Genomic DNA, 24,120 nt, shown 5'->3' with positions numbered 1-24,120 from the left:
GAGTTTATATGACTGCAGTGTTACTCCTGCATCAAGCTTACTCCTGCAATGAAAACGATGGTATTGGTACTGTTATACCAAGGTTCCACATCAAGCCTGCAATCATAGTTCAGAAAATGCCATCAAAATAAATGTGATGTGTCACATTCCACTGTGTCAATGCATTGTCTCTATCTGCCAACATCAAGATGCAATTGGAAAACGTTCACCTAATGTCATTCAGTTCAGAAAAACTTACTAAAATTTAACTTCAAGTGAATGATGGTAGATTAGTTTGGAGCAGGGGATTGCTAATATCTTAACTCACTTCCCAAGTAAATAACAAGTAACATCAATAACATTATCTAGTGAGCACCAGTCTTTTAAATATATATAAAAGGAGTTTGCAGACTATTTTTTGATGATCGCTGCTACCATATTCAGCTCCACCTAATACGTTAAAAGAAGAGCTATTACAAGATAATATGATAAACTATGTAATAAAAATTTATTGTACAGAATATCAATTATATTTTATGCACTATACTTGCATTCTCAAAAAACTTACAAAATGTATTTCATTATACCAGTATTTAACTGTAATCTTTAACCTTTTCATTAGAACACCTGGGTATAGGTTTGGACAAATTGCACTTCACACATCAGTGACCTATTTGGTTTTAAAAAAATATTGTGCTTAAAGTGATGGAAAAGTGCCTTTCTATTTTAGGCACCCATTATCAGCATCAAGCATATCTATAGGAGGTGTGGCACGGTTGGGAGCAGAATAAAGCTTTCTCTACTGCTGTACCAGTGTGCTTTCCTCCTCCTCTTAGCCTCAGAGTAGCATCCCTGTTGTATCAACCAGGGGATTAAGGCCAGATGACAAAATTAAAATGATGAAAATTAAATTTAAAACAGTTAGGAACAATCTCCTTGCTCAAAAATGCAACAGTCTGGAACAATCTACAAGATGGCATAATAAGAGACAAAAAAACTAGCATGTTCAAAGTCCATTTTGTTGCTATAATTGAGAGATGAGCTTCGATGAGTCTTGCAATCTTTTGACGTTTTCCATTTTCCACTTACAAGCATGTTGGGGTTTCACTGAGTGCAAATATAACATGAAATTGGAAAGTTTATTATTCAAGGTTCATAAACTTCAACTCATTTCATGTACAGTCAGAGTCTGTGTTGAATTCAGATTCAGGGAGCAGTGGTAGAGGGGCAATGTCTAACCCACTCATCATCCTTCCCCTTGAGCAAAAAGGAAAACGAGAAAAAAATATAATTTCCCATTAACCAGAGGTGGCCAATAGAAAGTTGAATTATAATTGTGGTATTTTGAAGACACAGAAAGGTTCTGCCCTTAAACTTGAAATGCGAAAACCATCACACACATCAATATTCTGAAGCAATTAGGGTCCATGGCTCCATAATTAAAATTTATGGAATACATAAATAAACAAATTCAATGTCATGTCACCTTATTCAATGCATCAGATCCAGATACAGAAAATAAAACACTTGGCGATGCATACAATTACATAAAATTAATCCCGTTACCAGTACAGCTCATTCAAATGCTAATTTATATCTACTGAATTGGTCAGCCTACTGAGTTCCGTAGTTTACAAAGTAAATCTTTAGTGCATATTACTTTATGTAAATAATCAGATTTGTATATAAATAGAATAAATAAATTTCTTGTTATTTCATCAATGAACTAAAGCCGTTGTTTCTTAGCTTTCAGTTTCTTCCTTTTTAGTTCTTCTTCCTCTTTTCTCATTTCTTCTGCATCCTCCATCATACCCAAATGCAAGCTGCAGGAGATTAAAAAAGTCAAGTTTTATAAAATAATACACATATTTTTCAAAGTTCTTCCACCTTCTGTTATCATATACTTCAACACCAACTTCAAAGGTGATTGCGGGAGTCTGTTGGCAGGCAAAGGGGCATCTGATAAGTGTGTGACTTTCAAAAGTGTGTTAACCAGAGGTCAGGGTAAGCACATTCCTTACAGTGAAGGACAAGGCTGGGAGAAGTAGGGGACCTTGGATGACTCTGGATACTGAGGCCTTGGTCAAAAAGTAGGAGGAGGCATATGACATGCATATGCAGCCGGAATCAAATGGATTCCTTGAAGAGCATAGAGGTTGTTCGAGTAGAGTTGAGAGAAATCAGGAGGGGAAAAAAAGGGAACATGAGATTGCTTTGACAGATAAGGCAAAGGAGAATCCAAAAAACTTCTACAAATACATAAAGGGCAAAAGAGTAACTAGGGAGAGACTAGGACCTCTTAAGGATCAACAAGGTCATCTCTATGCGGGCCCACAAGAGATGGACGAGATCCTAAATGAGTACTTCTCATCGGTATTTACTGTTGAGAAAGGCACAGATGTTAGGAAACTTGGGGAAACAGTGATGTCTTGAGGAGTGTACGTATTACAGAGGTGGTGCTGGAAGTCGTAAAGCGCATCAAGGTAGATAAATCCCCGGGACCTGATGAAGTGTATCCCAGAACGTCATAGGAAGTTAGGGAGGAAATTGCATGTCCCCTGGCAGAGATATTGAATCATCAATAGCATACGGGTCGCGGGGAAAAGCCTGGGAATTACAGGCCGGTGAGCCTAATGTCTGTAATGGGTAAGTTGTTAGAAGGTATTCTGAGAGACAAGATCTACAGGCATTTAGAGAGGCAAGGACTTATTATGGACAATGAACATGGCTTTGTGAATGGAAAACTATGTCTCACAAATTTGATTGTGTTTTTTGAAGGAGTAACCAAGAAGGTAGATGAGGGCAGTGCAGATGACGTTGTCTACATGGACTTTAGCAAGGCCTTTTGATAAGATACCACATAGTAGGTTGTTGCATAATGTTAAATCCCACCAGATTCAGGGTGAGGTAGCCAATTGGATACAAAATTGGCTTGATAACAGAAACCAGACGGCAGTTGTAGAGGGTTGTTTTTCAAACTGGAGATCTGTGACCAGCGATGTGTCTCAGAGATCGGTGCTGGATCCACTGTTACTTATATTAATGATTTGGATGAGAATTTAGGAGGCATGGTTAGCAGGTTTGCAGATGACACCAAGATTAGTGGTATAGTGGATGGCGAAGAAGGTTATCTAGGATTGCAATGGGATCTTAATCAACTGGGCCAGTGGGCCAATGAATGGCAGATGGAGTTTAATTTAGATAAATGTGAGGTGATGCATTTTGGTAGATTGAACCAGGGCAGGACTTACTCAGACAATGGTAGGGAGTTGGGGAGAGTTACACAACAAAGAAATATAGCAGTACAGGTTCATAGCTCCTTGAAAGTGGAGTCATGGTTGGATAGGGTGGTGAAGGTGGCATTTGGCATGTTTGGTTTCATTGGTAAGAGCACTGATTACAGGAAGTTGGGCAAGATATTAATAAGGCCACATTTGGAACATTGTTCACAGTTCTGGTCACCCTATTATAGAGAGGATATTATTAAACTATAAAAAGTGCAGAAAAAATTTACTAGGATGCTACCAAGATGTGATGACTTGAGTTACAAGGAGAGACTGGATTGACTGGGACTTTTTTCTCTGGAGCGTAGGAGGCTTACGGGTGATCTTATCGAGGTCTATAAAATAATGAAGGTATAGATAAGACAGATAGTCAACAGCTTTTTCCAAAGTTAGGGGACTCTAAAACTAGAGTGCATAGGTTTAAGGTGAGACGGGAGAAATACAAAAGGTTCACAGGGGCAATTTTTTCACTCATAGGGTGGTGTCGGGAACAAGCTGCCAGAGGCAGTAGTAGAGGTGGGTAGTTTTGTCTTTTAAAAAGCATTTAGACAATTACATGGGAAGATGGATACAGCGGGAAATGGACCAAACGTGGGCAATTGGGCCTAGCTTAGTAGTAAAAACTGGGTGGCATGGATAAGTTGGACCGAAGTGCCTGTTTCCATGCTGTAAATCTCTATTCCAGGTACAATGCATGTCCAATGGTTAGCACTGCTGCTTCACAGTGCCAGGGGCCCAGGTTCGATTCCATCCTTGGGTGACTGTCTGTGTGGAGTTTGCACGTTTTATGTGGATTTCCTCCAGGTGCTCTGGTTTCCACCTACAGTCCAAAGATGTGCAGGTTAAGTCTAAATTGCCCCAACGTGTGGGTGTTTGGTGGTTTAGCCATTATAAAATGCAAGGGGTAACTGAGATAGGACTGGGTTGTGGGCCAGGACAAGATGCTGTGTTGGTGCAGACTCAATGGACTGAATGGCCTCCCTTTTTACTGTCGGGATTCTATGGATTAAGGGCAAATATAAAGAGCTTACAACTCTCAAATCCTACATTAAAACAAGTTAGCAATATTAAGAAAACAATTTATTCAGCTTATCCTCACAATAAGCTTTTTAGAACGTGTTCAGGTTGCGCTTCACCCTCATCAGCTTTTCTGTAGTAGTCTACTTTCATTATCGGACTTTACGAAGAGCAATTTTTATTTTAATGTGAAGCTTGAATCAAATATGTGACTGCAGTGATGGAGCTGTCATCTATGAATTAGAAGGTTGTGGGGCCAAGCTTCATTCTAGGATCCAAGCACATAGTTTGGGGAATTCTGAAGTTTTGAACGCTCTGCCTGAAAAGATTGTGCATTCGATAAGTTTCAAAAGGGAACTGGATAAACACTTGAAAAGAAAAAAAGTTGCCAGAGCAAGGGGAAAGCAATAGCTCAAATAGCAAAACAAGCATAACAAACCAAATGGTCTCTTTCTGTGCTGTAAGGTGCTGCAATTCTATGATAATATAATGTAGCACAGAGAGTGCTGCACTGTCAGACAAGCCATGTTTTGGATGAGGTGCTAAACCAACATCTCATGATATTATTTGAAGAGTAGGGCAGCAGGACAATTCCCCTTATGTTTGGCCAATACTTATTCCTCAGCCAAACCACCAAAACTGCCAATGCCAGTTTTAGGGATTCTTTTATGCTGTCAACATACACTGGGAGCTGGGTTTGAGACCGTCCAAACAGTTTCCCATACAAGTCATTACACTCAACGTGCAGATTTTCATTCTATGATTTTGAAGCTGGGTTCTACAGATGAAAGATTGCTTTCATCTGTTCATTTATTCTGTTGATATCTCTGAGACCTTATTGTATGCACATTTACTGCTTGTCTACATAACAGCAATTATACGTCAAAATAATTCACCAGCTGTGAAGAATTTCAGGATGTCCCAAAGATACGAGGGGCACTGTGCAAATGCAAGTTTGTTTGTTCCTAAAAATTAAAATCTGTTTTTAAAACTGATAAACAATATATATTTTGTTGCAATGTCCTAAAAATAGCAATGCTTGGCACCATGATACTGAATTGATATCCCACATTACTGGGTTTCCCACACAACCACAGTGTAACAGGGAACTAGTAACAAAATAAAGCTTGTGTTGCAGTTAAATAAGTGCTTTTAAGAAACCCAATTAAGATGAAGAAGTTATATTAAATTTGGGCCCAATATCCTTGTAACTAAGAGCTGGTATAGCATATGTCCATCCTCCCTATTTCTGAGATGGCAGTGGCTTTTTGGTTACAAAGGCAGATTACCATTCCTCTGACTGCTATCCAGTTATCTGCTGCAAGAGCGGAGTCATTGTCCTTCCGCTTGGCAGTCAAATAATCTTCTGGCATTTACACGTGAACAATGGCCACAAGAGCAGGTTGTAAAGGGGCAATCAATACCCAATAATGATCTGTACTAAGTCGTTATCAATAACTCAAGGAGAAAGAAGAACATTGGCAAGACAAAAGCATGTTCTATTTCAGTTGCAAAATATACTGTGAAAAAACATACAACTTCAACTACATATAGTATGCATTCCTATTTATCAAAAATTTATACCACTGGTGATAACACACTTGCATAAATGCTACACCACTCGGCAGACTTAAAAACTTTGTGAACTACAAACTATATACTATTTATTAAGCACACAAAGTTACCATTGTCACAGGCTCCAGATAAAATCTGGAGGTGCACCAACACTGAATTTTACCTTTTGGCTTCTTCCTTCTGCTGTTCTTTCCAGCTACTCTCCATGTATCGCAGAGCATAGTCACTTTCATCCTTGTACCTGTAACACAAAACTATGCTCAACAATCTCTCAAATTCATCAGAAATAAATCTCTCAGCTATAGAATATGGCTTTTATGTTATCATGAAATTTAGCCATTGTTTTATTACCACAGGTGCTGCAGTATGAAATACTTTGCATTTGGAACATAAGGAAAGTATTCAATTTCAAATAGTGTCAGCTTCAAGCATGCCCACATCAAATGTTCACTGAAGCACCCTGTTAACTTCCCTGACAATGTGCCAGATTCCACAAGTGAGCCACACCAGCCATCCTGAGACCTCAATGAGATGGAATGCCAATGCCAGTTTTTAGGGGTTCTTTTATGCTGTCAACATACACTGGGAGCTGGGTTTGAGACCGTCCAAACAGTTTCCCATATAAGTCATTACACTCAATGTGCAGATTTTCATTCTATGGTTTTGAAGCAGGGTTCTAAAGGTGAAAGATTGCTTTGCCACCAAAATCATAAATTAACATAGATATATCTGAAATTGATATGTACCTAGCTGAATAAAAATTGAATGTTCTTGTGCCTTACTCTCCCTTCCTACTATGCAACATCTTACTAGGTTAGCTATAAAACTAACAAATTTAAGTGATTATCATTCACTGATCACAAGTAAATCAGAAACAGGATTGGTTGAGGCTACCGCAAGGCATCCTACTCAGGGTACATCGGTTTTCATCTTTACCACTCATTGGATTCATTAAAAGTATTAGGCTGGACAGTTAATGTCATAACCAGAGTACTCTAGAGTGGGGAAGAGAGTCAGTTTCATACTGAAGGAGGAAGAGCTTACCTATACTGTTAGCCAGATTTAAACACTTTTTTTTGGCACAATGTTATAAATCATTCCCAATCTATTGCCTACCAAAAGCAAGCACGGAGGCCGTTAGTATAAAATTAACACCTAACCTGGTGAGGTAGTGGAAGAAAGTGGCAAGAAAATCAAAAATGAAAAATAGTAACAGATGAGGACAAGTTATTGACAAGCCTGATAGTGATTCTCATGATGCAGTTCATTCAATTCTTTGGGGATGGGGTAGCTTCATATGTTGCACTTTTGCTGATGGCTGAAGTGACCACTCCTGTCACAAATGAAATGGTTATCAAGCATTATTGTGGGTTGCTGTTTTTGGTGTGGGCACTAGCTGCCAAGCTTCTGTAACCACTGATTGTCACGATGACAATTTCCGAGTCATTAACTGGTGCCTTCCAGGTGTGAGAATCTGTGTTTAGGGCCTTCATGCCATGCTTGCAAGCATCACTGGAGTACAACTCCAAGCATCCTACTTGTGTTCTGCAGCTGGCTACCTAGCCATACAGAAAATCCTTGGGTGTGCATCAACTTCCACCCTGTGAACACATCCAAGCCAGTGACCTCGGTTTGATCAGTCTAATAGACTGAGAAATTTGACTTTGAAAGGACAGCTGCACTCATGGTTGTCCTTCCATCAGATGCCCAGAATGCACCACAAACAACAAGCAGATTGTTCAGTTTCCTTTCTTGACAGCTGCAAGTCACCCATGTTTCATACAACAAAGTACAAGAACACAAGACTCCCATTTAAGACTGAGATGAGAATAATTTTTTCCTCTCCAAGGGTTGTGAACCTTTGGAACTTACTTCTGCAGATAGCAGTAGAGGTAGGCTCAATTAATATTTTATGGCAGAGGTAGATAGATTTTTGAGGGAGTCAAAGGTTTTTGGGGTAGGTGGAATGTGGAGTTGAGGTCACCATCATCATCTTACTGAGTAGCAGAGCAGGATTGAAAGGTGTTTTCCTGCTCCTAATTCACATACTTGTGTGTAAATTAAAATAGCTGCATTCAGAAAGACATGTTTCCACACAGCATAAGGAATTTGCTGCATGACAAGCATTAGAGAAATGGTCAAGTCTCAATTCTGCTTATACTAGCACCAAACCAAGAATAAAATAGGGAACTACAAACCAAACTTGCAGAACAAAAAATACTATAACTTTCCTCCTTTTGAAAACCACAATAATTCTGTTGCTTCAGGAAAAGGGATGATCCAGTTGCTTCATCAGCTTGTGGTTTTCAAAACATGTCAGAATAGGTTACATTAGACAATTTAGATTTTATTCTTATTTTCTTCCCTCTTCTGCTGAAGGTGCTGTTTTAGAGGACATTTCATCACATTTGCAACTTGACAGCCTCTCAACCAGGTGTTCATTTTTCATGCATTAACCCAAGCACTGGCTGGATAATCAATTGCTCTGGTCATCAGCATTAAGACTAATTCTATTAGCTGCCATCCATTTAAACTTGACAGCAGAAAGTCATAGAATAGCAGTATATGGAAGAGTAATCTACGATAATTTTTTTTACTTCTCACTAGCCCAGACACAGAAAGGCATTCTAACAGCTGAATGCAGAGATCAAGCAACTCAGCACAGATCAGGAGTCAAAACATGTAGCCCTCTGATCTGATAGGTTATTGTTATAGCACTCAATGCCTTTGTATGTCCAACTATACAACACAGGAACAGGGAGTAGGTTATTTAGCCCTTTAAGCCTGTTTTATCATTCAGTTAAATCATAATTGATCAGAATCTGGACTACATTCACCTGCCTTAGCTCCACATATCTTAGTGTCCTTACCTGAAAAAAAATTATTCAGTTTTGAAATTTTCAATTGAGCTGGCCTCAATAGCTATATTGGGTACAGAATTCCAGATGAACTCTCTTTCATAAAAGGAACTGCTTCTTGACATTATCATCCCTGAACAGCCTATTTCTAATTTTAAGGTTATAGCCCCTTCTTCTGGATTCCCCACATTGTTTCTCTTCGTTAAATCATATACTCCACAACACAGACATAGCAGCAACTAATTGCAACAGTTCTGCCTTACCTTGTGCGGTCATATCCGAAAATATCCTTGATATGTTTTGAGATTTCATCCTGCGATTCTCCAGCATCGTCAATGAAATCATCCATTTCTGAATCATAATCACTTTCTTCATCATTATCAAATGGCCTCCGCCCATAGGAAATAGGCAATCTTGCAGCAGTTACTGGGACAAGAAACAAAAGCAATTGTAATGTTACAATGCATGCATTGGCAATGCCAGTTAATGAACCCAGAGTAGCAGGTCTCTCAACTTTTATTAAGACAGGGTCAGACAGAGAAAGAAAAATACGAAGGGGAGGATCCACTATCCATGGTTAACTAAAAAACTTAAAGAAAAATCATATTATTCTGCAATGGATCAAAAGATAGACAGAATATTAAAATCATCAAAGAACAACTAAAAGATTGATAGGAAGGGAAAAATTAAAGGAGAGAAAACTTGCTAGAAATATAAAGACAGATAGTAAGAGTTTCTATAGACTTTTTTTAAAAAGAGTTGGTCCTATAGAAGGTGAATCTGGGGAATGAGTAATAGAAAATAAGGAGATGGCAGATGAAATGAACTGTTTATTGCATCAGTCTTCATTGTAGAGGAATAAAGTAACATTCCAGAAATAGCTGTAAATAAGAATATAAAAGGGAGGGAGGAACTCAAGAAAATTACAATCATCAAGGAAGTGGTACTGAGCAGATTGTTAGAACTGCAGGCTGTCCCCACATCCTGATGGTTCTTAAAAGAAATGGCTAGCAGGATAGTGGATACATTGGTTCTAATTTTCTAAAATTCTTGAGAATCAAGAAAGGTTTCATTAAATTGGAGAAAAAAATGTTACCCCTTCACCCAAAATGCAAGGGAAACAGAAAGCAGGAATGTACAGTTGGCTTAACATCTGTCACAAGGAAGATGTTAGAAGATATTACTAGCAGGACATTTGGAAAAAATTCAGGACAGTCAGAGTCAGCATAGCTTTGTGAAATTGATTTCAGTTCTTTGAAGTAACATGTGTTGTTAACCAGCAGATGCACCATATTTAGATTTCCAGAAGGCATTTGGCAAGGTGCCACATTAAAATTTACTGTGTAAAATGAAAGCTCATAGAGTAGGGGTATCATATTGGCATAGATAGAAGATTGGCTAGCTACCCAGAAACAGTAGGTAGACATAAATATATTTTTTTCTGGTTGGCAAAATTTAACTAGTGGTATGCCACAATGCCAAGGCCTCAACTGGTTCGTAAGTTTGCTGATAACAAAAATAGACAGGATAGTAAGATGTAAAGAAGACACAATGAAGAGATGTTGATTTTTCCTGTGGGAGAATCTAGAAGTTTAAAATTACCTGTTTAAAAAAGGTTGCCCTTTCAGGACAGAGATGGGGAGAATTTTCTTAGAGGATCGAATGTCTTGGGAACTCTTTTCCTCAAAAGCAGTGGAAACAGTCTTTGAATATTTTTAAGGCAGAAGCAGATAGATTCTTGATTAGCCAGGGGGTGAAAGGTTATGAGGATAGACAGAAATACAGAGTTGAGATTACGATCAGATCAGCTGTGACGCTTTTGAATGGCAGAGCAGGGGTGAAGGGCTGAGTGGCCTACTCCTGCCCTTAATGCGCATGTTTGTAAGATCCTGAAATACAGCTTCCCAGTAAATTCCATAAGAGGCCATACCATTTTTGAGATAAGATATTCCAATCACCTATCAAGTTTTCAATGTAGTATTTCTTTTAACTAGTGCTAAGAATCAATTCAGAACACAAAACAGAGCAAGCAAAAGAGCTGCCACTTAAATTCTAGGTTGAAGTATTTGATGCAAAACCTTTGGCAGCCTCACCCAGGCTGCCAAAGTCCATAATTTCTCTCTTCCTCAATATTTGACTGTAAAATGCATCAATATCTAAGCAAAATGCTTCTCTCGCACAACATTAACTAGCATTACCCATCTGCGTTGACTTGGACAGCTACCAGCATGGCAATCCTCGCTGATTTTTCCACTGTTATTAATTTGGCTGAGGTAAGCTAACAATGAAAATAAACTGAATCTGGGACCATCTGGCCTGTGCAATCCAGGATGTGAATAGGCTTTACCTGTAATTCACTGCAGGCATTTTAATGGTCCATAATTCTAGAACTTGCCTCACAGTCAATATACTGAAAGGTTGGTTTTGGATATTTTAACAAGGTACTGGTCCATAAGAGGCCTCACCCAAATTAAATCTTCAAAGCAATATTTCTTTCTCTACTGCCAGTTTCTAGTAGTCCTGCTGTGCTTTCACAGTGTCTCTCAAATTTTCCTTAGCAACAAAATCAAATTTATTCATGTAAAAGTCTAAATAGCTGAGGAGCGACACACAAGGAATTGGATGGATGAAGGGGAAGGGGGGGGTGGCGAGGAGGAGGAGGAGGAGGAGGAGGAGGAGGAGGCGGCGGCTCGCCGGGGATCTTTTTCCTTTTCTCACCATATTCCATGTGATTTGACACTACATAAAGCACTTTTTTTTGCTTTTTCCGATATTTGACATTATGTTGTACCTGGTGGCCGTGCCATTGGTCTGTATCCTGGCGGTGCTGATCTCATATTGTTCATCTGCCCATTGCTGGGCCGTGATGGGAAGTTCTTTGAAGATATTGTTTCCGCTACTACAGTACATTTGGGCTTTGGCATGCCAACTCCACTCGCCGGCCGCACCGACCCAGAGCCGGCCGGCCGCACCGACCCAGAGCCGGCCGGCCGCACCGACCCAGAGCCGGCCGGCCGCACCGACCCAGAGCCGGCCGGCCGCACCGACCCAGAGCCGGCCGGCCGCACCGACCCAGAGCCGGCCGGCCGCACCGACCCAGAGGCACTCATGCTTTTTGATTGCACAGATCCAGAGCTACTTGCATTCTTGTGCTTTGGAGGGCCTGAACTGCTTACAACTTTTGCGTGTGGGGAACATATACCTCCTGCACTGCTGGGATGAGAATTCCCAGAACCGACCAGGCCTTTAGATCTCTGTTGGCCCAGGTTGCTCGATCGTGGGTGGTCCAAGTTGCCCGAACTGCTTTTGTGTGTTTGGTTCAAGCCACTTGAACTTTTGGATCGTTCAGGAACTGAACTGCTAGCATTTTTGGAGTGCGATGGATTTGAACCACCTGTCCTTTCATGTCTTTTGGAGGAACTATCAATTTTCTTAGATGAAGTAGATTGATCCAGCCTTTTCTGGCTGTTTTTTGAAGACAATGCAGAATGGGTTCCATTTGATCCAGGTTTCAGTCCTTTGTTTGGTGTCTGGGAGTCACTTCCAGATTTATTTGAACTGTTTAGTACAGTTTTCCCACCATTGTTACTGGAGGTTTTGGGGACAGAGTGTCCAACTCCCCCTGAAGATCTGGACTTTTCTTGTGCAGGTGCTTTGTAAGACACTGAAGATGGAGGCTTTTCATTTTTCGGTTTCTTGTTAATTCCATGAACAGAGCTCCCCTCTCTGGATGAAACAAGTTTGTCTCCTGAATCTCGCACTAACTTTGTGCTTTTACTGTCTTTAGTTGAAGATTCTTTCCTGGATGAGCTAGATGGATGTGAAAATGTGACCTCTTTCTCAGATTTCCTTTTGTCATTGTGTTTCTGTCGTTTGCGCTCTAAAAATTCCATTTCTTTCAGTTCCTCCGCTGTGTATAGTTTCTCCTCCACTTTTTTTATTGGCTTCAATTCCACTGGCTCAAACTGCTTCTTTTCAGCTAGTTTCAGGAGATCAGAGAAGTTCATGGGTGCTGATGGCGGTTTCTTTGGGAGTTTAGGTTTTTTGACCTCTCTACAAAATTGTTCAGATTCCTCAGTTGACACCTCAGGCTCTCTGTGCTGTCTCTTAGGCTCCTTGGATGGTATCTCGGGCTCTCGGTGTTGACGTTTAAGCCGTTTAACTGGTATCTCAGGCTCAGTGTACTGCTGTCTCTCGTCCCAGTGCTCTCCAAACTCGTCAGAATCCTCTACTTCAGACATTTCATCCTCAGCCTGTGCCCCAACATTGTAATAATCTTCATCATTACTGTCATCCATTCTTTGGTCCCTTCCCTCATCATCAGAAGTTTTCTTTTTGCTTTTCTGTTCCACAGGAACACCATCATAGCCTCTGAAATTGTCCTTTGTCCGGGTAGCCATTGCTCTTGCTTTACGATCATGTTTTAGTGCAACCCGTTTTGCAATCAGCTCTGCCTTCCTCCGCCTGTCTTCTAAATCTACAATAAAAGCAAATGAAAGATTTAAAATAGCCCCTTAAACATAATGAAGCAGCAAGAGATGCTGTTTAGTCTACTCTGCATGAAAAAATCTAGCTGATGCTACTCAATGAACAGTTGGAAGTTTCAGCTAACCCTGCCATCAACACGACCAAAACAGATGATCTGATTATTTCTGCACTATATAAATGCAAGCTCATTAAAACCAATGGTCAAATTCTGATTTGAAGACACTAGTTATGAAAACCAGCATCATGATCATTTGAAATTACAACTATAAGACCTCGTGCATTGGTCTCAAATGGCTAGGAATGGCACTCTTCTTTTTGAATTATGTACCAGAAGAATATTTGAAGCTTTTCAATAAGTCATTTTCCTACCACCCAAAACCTGCCAAGTTGACTCATTTCCTCCTGGGAGTTTCAGTGATGTCACCTTTGAGGAGCGTTGCTACTCAACAACTCTATTTTAAATAGAATCCATGACTTCAGGCAGGTCTAAATTCCACATGACCCCAGGAAACAATGCTATAAGTTTCAGAATAGCTGTTTGGTTTTCCACAGCTCTGCTACTCCAAGGAGAGACACAGGCTGAGCATAGAAAGACAAAGGCAGCAGACACATGGAAACACCAACACCTGCAAATTCCCCTCCAAGCCATACAGCATCCTGACTTGGAACTATATCGCTGTTACAGGAACTCCCTCCCTAACAGCACTCTGGATGTACCTACACAACATGGACTTCAGTGGTTCAAGAGTGCAGCTCCTCTCAAAGGCAATTAAGTATAGCTAGTAAATGGTGACCTAGCCAGTGGTGCCCACAATTCATAAACAAGTAAAAGGGAATGTGTTAAATGGTGCTAACATCTCAAATGATCGGGCACAAGTGTTTTTAAAAAGGGGATTTCCATGACTAAGGAGCACTTTCCTCAATACTTTTACCACTTCAGACCATATTCTTTTAACACACCCATTCAGAGACCATACATATTCTTGTGCGACTCTAACGTATCGTAATTCCATTTTGGCAAATGTTTGCAGAAAGCAGAAACTACTTTAGTGCTTACATTTATAAAATGTCAAAGCTCTTGAAGGAACAAATTATTTTTCAGCACAGCAAAGTCTGCAAGCAGACCATTTCAAGACTGCATGAATTATACACCAGATTTGATGTTCACACGGCCCTCAGTTGATCAATTTAAATTAACATAAATTACTAATCTACAGGAAGAGGGTTGAAGAGATCTCTTAGATGGATTCCATTCTCTCAATCAAGTACTGAGTTGTCCAAGTCTGCAGTCGTTTGATTGAATTCAGCCATGTAATACAGTAGTATCCTCAAGAATAAAAAAAGACTGGTATTCCTTGCCTTGAAATGAAAAGAATATTGTGAATAAGGAGCCTTGATGATGAAATTTGTTTGCAATCCCTTAACTTAATCCTTTTAACAGAACAGGATTTTGTGATTCCATAACTACTGTGCGCAGTTTTGGTCGCCGCATATGTGAAAGGATATATTGGCCTTGGAGGGACTGCAGAGAAGGTTCACTAGGCTGATACCAGAGATGAGGGGGTTAGCCTATGAAGAGACTGAATAGACTGGGTCTGTACTCGTTAGAGTTTAGAAGGCTAAGGGGGGACCTTATAGAGACATAAGGTAATGAAGGGGATAGATAGGGTGGAGGTAGAGAGATTCTTCCCACTTAGAAAGGATTGCAGGACTAGAGGGCACAGCCTCAAGATAAGGGGGGTGGGGGGGGGGGGTGCAGTTTAGATCAGAGTTGAGGAGGAACTTCTTCACTCAAAGGATGGTGAATCTCTGGAATTCTCTGCCCGTTGAAGTGGTGGAGGCTACCTCGCTGAATATACTTAAGTCACAGGTAGATAAGTTTCTGATAGACAGGGGAATTAAGGGTTATGGGGAGAAAGAGGGAAAGTGGAATGATCCACTCCAGATCAGCCATGATCTTATTGAATGGTGGGGCAGGCTTGAAGGGCTAGATGGCCTACTCCTGCTCCTATTTCTTATGTTCTTATGATCAAATGTCATAATTTGCCTTTTCAGTTAGATTACATGCGACAGGCTGGCAGTTTGCTATTTTAACTGTACAGCCTTGATTATCTGCCTTCTTAATGATTCACAATGATTTTTATGTGCAGTCAATTTGCTTAAACCAGCTAATATGGAATTGGGTCTGGAATTGCCTTACAGGCACAGCCTCTAGGCCTGACATATTCTGGGTGTCGAATGCTTTGTAAGATTTACTAGCAATTGTAGTTAGATGCTGAAAGCTAGCAGAGTCAGTGTTTTGGGTCTTGGGAACTTGGAGATGAACTGCTGCTATTTCTTTCCTAAAAATATCTAATTTCTAAGATTGGAAAACAAAATTGAATTATGCCATTCAGTCCTTGATCCTCTCCACCAATCAATTAAATCATGGCTAATTTGTATCTTTCTAACTCCATTGACGAGCCTCAGTTCCAGGTCCTTAATATTCTTGCCTAACCAAAAAAGAGTGTTTCCAGACATTACCCTGAATAACCCAGCTGTGATTTAAAGGTTATACCCACTTGTTCCAGAATTCTCCCCAGAAACACTTCTTGTCTATTTACTCTGTCAAATCCTTTAATCATCTTAAATATCTCAATTAGATTATCCCTTTATATTCTTTATTCAATAGCATATACAAATTAATATATACTCTCTGATCATTTCATATTTGTTCAAGTTAGGCCTCTAATAACAGATTCTAGTAATTTCCCACAGCATGCTGAAACTAAAGAGTATATAATTTCCTGGCATAGCTCTCCTAACCTCTTTAAATAATGGAGTGAGTCTCACCTGCATACACTGAGTTCTGGTGATACAGAATGAAGAACAACCCAGCACGGGAAACAGGCCCTTCGGCCCAACAAGCCCGCGCCGCCATTTCAACAAAGCATTTTCCTACACCTACCCTGCCCTGTGTGTATGTGAATGGTACCCCTAATGTAGCCAGATTCAGGGGAGAATAGTGTAGGGTCAATTTGGTACACCAATCAGCCTAAGAGCACATCTTTGGGGTGTGGGAGGAAACCGGAGCACCCGGAGGAAACCCACGCAACCACAGGGAGAATGCACAAACTCCCACAGACACAGGCCCAAATCCATGTATCTGCACAGCTAGCAGTGATAGTCACTGAGCTGTTGTGGTGCCCGTCTGCTGGTCCAGGATTAAGCACACACAACGACACGAAGTACTACGCCACTCTCGAAACCTCCAAGAGCAACCCACGCACAACACACCGTGTGCATGCCCCTCGTTTGACAACAAGGTGGACTGACACCTGTGGATTAAAAGAGACAAAACATTAACATATTACATTTCCAGTGTCGTCCCGAGGCTCTGACCCTTTTTAATACCGTCTACTATAACCCTCCATCCCTGTTTCACTCATGTGTCTAAGTAAACCTTAAACAAGTCCAACGTGCCTGCCTCCACATTACTTGTAGCGCATTCCATACCCCCACGACCCTCTGCGTGAAAAACTTTCCTCTAGTATCCAAACTATACTTCTCCCCCCTCACCCTTGGATCGTGACCTCTCGTAATAGTTGTCCCCAATCTAGGGAAAAGCCTGCCACTGTTGACTCTATCTATACCCTTCATTATTTTATACACCTCTATCAGATCCCCCCTTAATCTCTGTCTTTCTAAGGAGAAGAGCCCCAGTTTTTCCAATCTTTCCTCATAACTCAGTCCTTCCATACCAGGCAGCATCCTGGTAAACCTCCTCTGCACCCTCTCCAGGGTCTCCACATCCTTCCGGTAGTAAGGTGACCAGAACTGGACACAGTACTCCAAATGCAGCCTAATCAATGTTCTGTACAACTGAAGCATTAGACAACAGTTCTTATACTCTATACCCCTTCCTATAAAGGCTAGCATTCCGTAAGCTTTCTTCACAACCTTCTCTACTTGTGTTGACACCTTCAGAGACTTGTGCACCTGCACTCCCAGGTCCCTCTGTATTTCTATACTCTTAATTGGTCTACCTTTTATCATGTAACTCCTCCCTGTATTATTCCTTCCAAAATGCATCACCTTGCATTTGTCAGGATTAAATTCCATCTGCCTTCTATCTGCCCAATATACCAACCTATCTATATCCTGCCGTGTCACCTGACAATCTTTCTCAGTATCCACCAATCCTGCCATCTTGGTGTCATCTGCAAACTTGCTGATCACACCACGTACACCCTCTTCCAAGTCGTTTATATATATTACAAAGAGGAGAGGTCCCAGTACTGAGCCCTGCGGCACACCGCTGGTGACTGACCTCCAGCCAGAAAAGGACCCTTCCACTACTACTCTCTGTCTCCTATTGCCCAGCCAGTTTTCAATCCATCTAGCTACCTGTCCTTGTATCCCATGTGCCTTAACCTTTTCTACCAGCCTACCGTGAGGGACTTTGTCAAACGCCTTACTGAAATCCATACAGATGACATCAACGGCTCGCCCATCATCAACCGTTTTTGTCACCTCCTCAAAAAATTCTACCAGATTCGTAAGGCAAGACCTCCCCTGAACAAAGCCATGTTGCGTATCCCTAATCAGATCACAATGCTCCAAATGCATATACGTCCTATCCTTAAGAATTTTTTCCAATAATTTTCCTACCACCGATGTCAAACTCACTCATCTATAATTACCAGGGTTATCCCTACTACCCTTTTTAAACAGCAGTACCACATTAGCTACCCTCCAGTCCTCTGGGACCTCACCTGTTTCCAAAGAAGAGACAAAGATTTGCGTCAGAGGCCCAGCAATTTCATCTTTCACCTCCCTAAGCAGCCTGGGATAAATACCATCAGGCCCCGGAGCTTTATCCGTTTTTATGCTACCTAAAAACCCTAGCACTTCCTCCCTCGTAATGGATATTTCCTTCAACTGATCTACAGCTCCCTCCAAGACATTACACGACACCAAACCCCTCTCCTTCGTGAATACCAACGCAAAGTATTCATTCAGGATCTCCCCCATTCCCTCAGATTCGATGCATAGCTCCCCTCCTTTGTCCCTAAGAGGACCAATTTTCCCTCTAACCACTCTCTTGCTCCTAATATAAGAGTAAAATGCCTTTGGATTTTCCTTAATCCTATCAGCCAAAGCCATTTCATGCCCTCTTTTCGCCCTTCTAACTCCCCTTTTAAGCTCCCTCCTACTCTCCCTATATTCCTCCAGCGCACTCTCCGTTCCCAGTTGTTTCGACCTAACATATGCCTCCCTCTTCTTCCTGACCAAGTCTTCAATACCCCCTGTAATCCATGGCTCTCTAATCCTGCCTTTCCCATCATTCCTCTTTGCCGGCAAATGCCTTTCCTGCAACATTATCAGTTTGCCCTTGAAAGCCTCCCACTTACCAACCGTGGACTTGCCAGCTAACAACCCCTCCCAATCAGTGTCCTTCAGCTCCCTCCTAATCCGGCTATAGCTCGCCTTCCTCCAGTTCAGCACCCTCCCCTTCGGATGGCACTCATGCCTTTCCATTTTTATCCTAAAGTAGACAGACTTGTGGTCACGGTTAGCCACATGTTCGCCTACCTCAACCTCAACCACCTGCCCCGGCTCATTACCCAACACTAAATACAGTATAGCCCCCTCCTTAGTCGGGCTAGTTACGTACTGCTCCAAGGACCCTTCCAAAACACATTTTACAAACTCCTCCCCATCTGTATCCCCAGCTTTAGGCACCTTCCAATCCACTCCAGGAAGATTAAAGTCACCCACTACAACCACCTTATTCTTTCTGCACCTAAAATGCCTCTGCAAATACCTTCCTCCACTGACCTTGGGCTGTTGGGTGGCCTATAGTATACCCCTAGCATCGTAATCTCTCCCTTTTTATTCCTCAACTCCACCCACAGCGACTCAATCCCTAACTCCTCCATATTATCCTCCCTCTGCACTGCTGTGATGTGCTCCTTTACTAACAGCGCCACCCCACCATCTCTCTTCAACCCTCCTCTGTCACACCTAAAACACTTATACCCAGGAACATTCAGCTGCCAGTTCTGCCCTTCCTTTAACCACGTCTCCGTCACTGCCCATCTATATAAATAGAGCATTCACCTCTGTCAGAGTGAAAGGGTTCTCCATTATCACTAGAAATGTTACAGCAAAGAAGGCTATTCCACATAAAATACATCTCAGGATTTTTCTGATCTGAATGATCCAGCCTAATTGCACTCTGCTACTCTCTCCACACACCCTTTAATATTTCCAACAAACTGCCAAATCTTTGAAAATAATTTCTGGCCTTTGCTTATGCCAGAGAATTTCACATTTTAACCATCTCTGCACACAAATTTTTTTTCAAGGTTTTGTTATGGAGGATAACTTGTGGGTTCAGTGCAGAGTATTTGATTTATCAAAATGGGCAGCACTGCGGCAGTGGTTGGCACTGCTGCCTCTCAGTCCAGGAACCCAGGACTGATTCCCGGCTTGGTTCACTGTCTTGCATGGAGTTTGCACATTCTCCCTCTGCCTGTGTGGGTTTCCTCCGTGTCCAGTTTCCTCCCACAGTCCAAAGATGTGCAGGTTAGATAGATTGGCCATGCTAATTTGTCCCTTTGTGTCAGGGGTACTAGTGAGGGTAAACACGTGGCGTTATGGAAATAGGGCCTGGGTGGGATTGTGGTTCGGGCTGAATGGTCTCTTTCTGCATTATACAGGAAAGAGATAGAGACTCTGGTGAACTGATGCAAAGGCAATAATCTCTCCCTCAATGTCAGTAAAATGAAGGAGATAGTCATCGACTTCAGGAAGCATAGTGGAGGACATGCCTACGTCAAAGGGGACGAGTGGAAATGGTTGAGAGATTCAAGTTTATCGGTGTCCAGATCACCAACAATCTGTTCTAGGCCCTCCACGCCGATGCTACAGTTAAGAAAGTCCACCGACGCCTCTACTTTCTCAGGGGACCAAGAAAATTTGGCATGCTCGCTACGACTCTCACCAACTTTTAAAGATGCACCATAGGAAGCATCCTTTCTGGAGGTATTGTAGCTTGGTATGGCTCCTGCTCTGTCGAAAACTGCAAAACTACAAAGCATCATGAACAAAGCCCAATCCACCACACAAACCAGCCTCCCATCCATTGATTCTGTCGACTGTTCCCGTGGCCTCGGAAAAGTGGTCAGCATAATCAAGGACCTCACACACCCTGGACATACTCTCTCTTCTACCTTCGTCTGAAAAACTTGGAAGAAGTTACAAAGTCTGAGATCGTGTACCAACCAACTCAAGAACAACATCTTCCCTGCTGCCATCAGACTTCTGAATGTACTTACCTTAAGTTGATCTTTGTCTATGCCCAGCTGTGACTATAACATTACATTCTACACCATCTCCTTTCTTTCTCCATGCACGATATACTTTGTCTGCATAGCGTGCAAGAAAGAATATTTTCACTGTATACTAATACATGTGACAATAATAATCAAATCAAAACAAAAACATGTCGGATGGCCAGTTTTGAATGAGGGCTGCCAGTAAAACTGGCATGAATCAGTATCTTCAGCAGAGATGGGGAGGAAAGATTATACCCTGTACAGACAACACTCTTAATAGCCTAACTGGGACAAAACTGAAGAAGCATTTTGCTGCTTTGAATGACACCTCTAATATATTTCATCACCTCTCCAACTCAATTGTGTTTTCAATTCTCAAATATCGTTGCTTGAGGGCTGGTAAATGCATTGTAAAGAGATATGCAAAATGCAGCAGGAAATTTGTTACAATATTGAGTCAGATACTTCTGTTATGTACAGTACCTTTATTTCTCATCTCCTCCTCTTTGCGCTTGAGGAATGCTTGCACTGCAGCAGACTGAACCCCTTTCACTTGCGGCTGTTTCTTCAAAGGTTTCACTGACAAGCTGTAACGCTTCTATTGAAAGTGCAAAAAGAAATGGCAATATGACACCAAGTACAATTCGTCCAACTAAACCTTTGGAGAAACAATGGCTGTTAGTACTCTACCAAAAAGTAAATACCTAATGTATAAATTTACACAAAAGATTTTTGACCTAAAAATTTTCTTTTTTTTTTTTACAGATCTTGTGTAAAAGTTGACAAGGTTTTCAGGGTTCAAAGCACAAAAATTTCAGAATCATGAAATATAATGTTGAAGATTTGATTGCATTGCAAATGTATACATAATAATGAAATTAAGTATTGGCAAATAAATGTTTAAAACACTTGTACTCAAGTTTTTTTTAATATTTATTGAAATGATCAGATTATGAAAGATAAATCATGTTCTGATTAATTACTTAATGTGACCACTTTGCAGAACACCTCTACTTAATCCACAATCGTGACCCCCAAGCTTCTAGTTGCCTGTCAGTTTAATTTGTTTAGCACTCAGACCTCAGTCTTCTATTCTGTCGCAATGAAACTCAATGTAAATTTGAAGACCAGCATCTCATCTTTTGATTAGCTATCTTTAGAGGCTTCAGATTGGGCTCAAAAATTTCAGATTATAACTCCTCTCTTTTATTGGGAGCTGCTGGTAATGATTTAGTTTTCACATTTACATCTTCTCCAAAGTCATTATTTTGTTTTGGCCTATGCTCTCTGGAGTTTATAAAAATGAGGGTAATCTCATTGAAATATTAGGATTAGGATTCTCCATGGATTTGAAAGGGTAGGCACTAAGAGATTATTTGCCTGAAGAATCTAGAAAACAGGGAACATCCTCAGAATAAGTAATGAATTGTTTAGGATTGAGATGAGAATTTTCTTGAGGGTTCTGTATCTTAGCAATTCGCTAACTTCAAGATTTGTGAATATTATATTGTTGAGTATATTCATGATGAGATAGATAGATCCTTCTGTTTCACGAAATCAAGGAATATGGAGTGCAGGCATGAAAGCGGAGTGGAGGTGGAAGATCAGTTGTGACTGATTTCAATGGTGCGACAGGTTTGAGGAGCCTGATTTTGTTTTGTAAAGTATATCAAAATGTATGTACTAGTAATTGGCATTTTAGATATTGTGTTTTACCCCTGTGGAATAGAAAGACAACTGCTCATTGTGATCAGAAAGGTTGTGTTTCGTTGTCAGCATGAAAGCACAGAGCAATAAAAACCTTGAAGGAGGCAGAAATGGATCATCCACTCAGAACTTCTGGTTGAAGATTGCTGTGAATGCTTCAGCCTCATCTTTTGCATTGATGCACTGGGCCCCTGCATCATTGAAGATAGGGAATTTGTGGAGCCTCCTCATCCAGTGAGTTAATTATCCACTACAATTCACGACTGGATATGGTAGGACTGCACATCTTAGATTTGATCCAGTGATTGGGGAAATTGCTTAGCTCCATTATTTGGGCAGCACGGTAGCACAGTGATTAGCACCGCTGCTTCACAGCTCCAGGGACATGGGTTCAATTCCCGGCTTGAGTCTCTGTCTGTGTGCAGTTTGCACTCTCCTTGTATCTGCATGGGTTTCCTCCGAGTGTTCTGGTTTCCTCCCACAGTCCAAAGATATGCAGGTTAAGTTTGATTAGCCATGCTAAAATTGCCTCTTAGTGTCCTGAGATGCGTAGGTTAGAGGGATTAGTGGGTAAAATATGTAGGGATATGGGGGTAGATCCTGGGTGGGATTGTGATTGGTGTAGACTCGATGGGCCAAGTGGCCTCCTTCTGTACTGTAGGGTTTCTATGACTTGCTACTTATGCTATTGGCACATTTTAGTCCTGTGTTGGAGCTTCACCAGGTTGATAGCTCTTTTAGGTAAGCCAGGTGTTGTTCCTGGTATGCCCCCTTGCACTCCCCATTAAAACCAGAGTTGTTCACATGGCTTGATGGTAATGTTAGTGTGATGGATATGCTGGACCGTGAAGTTAAACGTGGTTGACTATAATTCTAAAGTTGCTGATGCCCACAACACTTCATGGATGCCCAGTCTTGCGTTGTTAGATCTGTTTGAACTCTGTCCCATTTAGAACAGCAGTAGTGCTACACAATACAATGGAGGGTAACCTCAATGTGAAGATGGAATATCATCTCCACAGGACTGTGTGAACTGATACAGTCAAGGACAACTGTAACTGCAACAGGCAGGTTAGTGAGGATGAGGTCAAGTACATTTTTTTCCCCTGTTGTTGGTTTGCTCACCACCTGTCACAGACCCAATCTAGTAGCCATGTACTTTAGGATTTGGTCAACGCAGTCTGTAGTGGCACTACCAAGCCACTCTTTGTGATGGAAACTGAAGTAACCCCAATACCACGCCCCTCCCTCCCCCCAGAGGAGTTACTGATTCATCAGCTGATGGGATGGGGAGGGGGAGGCAGAGGCAGAGATATGTGGTAATCAGCAGGAGGTTTCCTTGTCCATGTTTGTCCTGGTGCCATGAGACTTCATGACCTCCAGATTAAACTTTGGGGACTCCTAAGGCAACTTCCTCCTGACTATATACCACTGCATCCGTTGGTGTGTTTGGGACATTATTGGTCGGACATGATTCCATCAGTATGACTGTTAGGCTATAACTTTGGCACAAGCCTCCAGACGTTGGTAAGGAGAACTATGCAGCATCAATAGGGCTGAGTTTGCCATTGTCATTTCCAGTGCCTAGGTAGATGCCGAGTGGTTTGTCTGGTTTCATTCCTTTTTATTGATTTTGTAGTGGTGTGATACACTGAGGAGAGGGCAGTTAAGAGTAAACCACATTGGAGTCACACAAATCAGATGGATTCTTAAAACAATTGACATGAACAATCTTTAGACTTAAATCCAGCTTATAAAAACATGTTTTTTTAAACTGAATTTGAATTCCACCATCTGACGTGGTGGGATTCGAACCCACGGCTGCTAGTCCAGTGACAACACAAATACACCACCACCTCTAACGTGCTGGCTGAGGGCTGCTTTCATCTA

At 41.4% G+C, this 24,120-nt stretch overlaps 1 protein-coding gene across 1 annotated transcript in view; it reads right to left on the bottom strand.

Moving 5' to 3' along the window:
• Positions 1 to 480: 480 nt before the first annotated feature.
• spty2d1 (SPT2 chromatin protein domain containing 1) overlaps positions 481 to 24,120 on the bottom strand; it is a 41,602-nt gene continuing 17,962 nt past the window's right edge. Inside the window, exons 2-6 of the mRNA XM_080190336.1 lie at positions 21,007 to 21,121; positions 11,505 to 13,190; positions 8,977 to 9,139; positions 6,019 to 6,096; positions 481 to 1,802 (exon numbers count right to left, since the gene is read on the bottom strand). Of these exons, the coding sequence (XP_080046462.1) occupies positions 1,706 to 1,802; positions 6,019 to 6,096; positions 8,977 to 9,139; positions 11,505 to 13,190; positions 21,007 to 21,121 (2,139 nt within the window). The 3' untranslated portion in view covers positions 481 to 1,705. The remainder of the gene's footprint in view (positions 1,803 to 6,018; positions 6,097 to 8,976; positions 9,140 to 11,504; positions 13,191 to 21,006; positions 21,122 to 24,120) is intronic.

This window comes from Carcharhinus amblyrhynchos, chromosome 6, assembly GCF_965287045.1.
Source record: "Carcharhinus amblyrhynchos chromosome 6, sCarAmb.v2.hapA, whole genome shotgun sequence".
Lineage (NCBI taxonomy): Eukaryota > Metazoa > Chordata > Chondrichthyes > Carcharhiniformes > Carcharhinidae > Carcharhinus > Carcharhinus amblyrhynchos.
The sequence above is the reverse complement of the archived record's forward strand: the minus strand, read 5'-3'. Positions and strand labels throughout refer to the sequence as shown.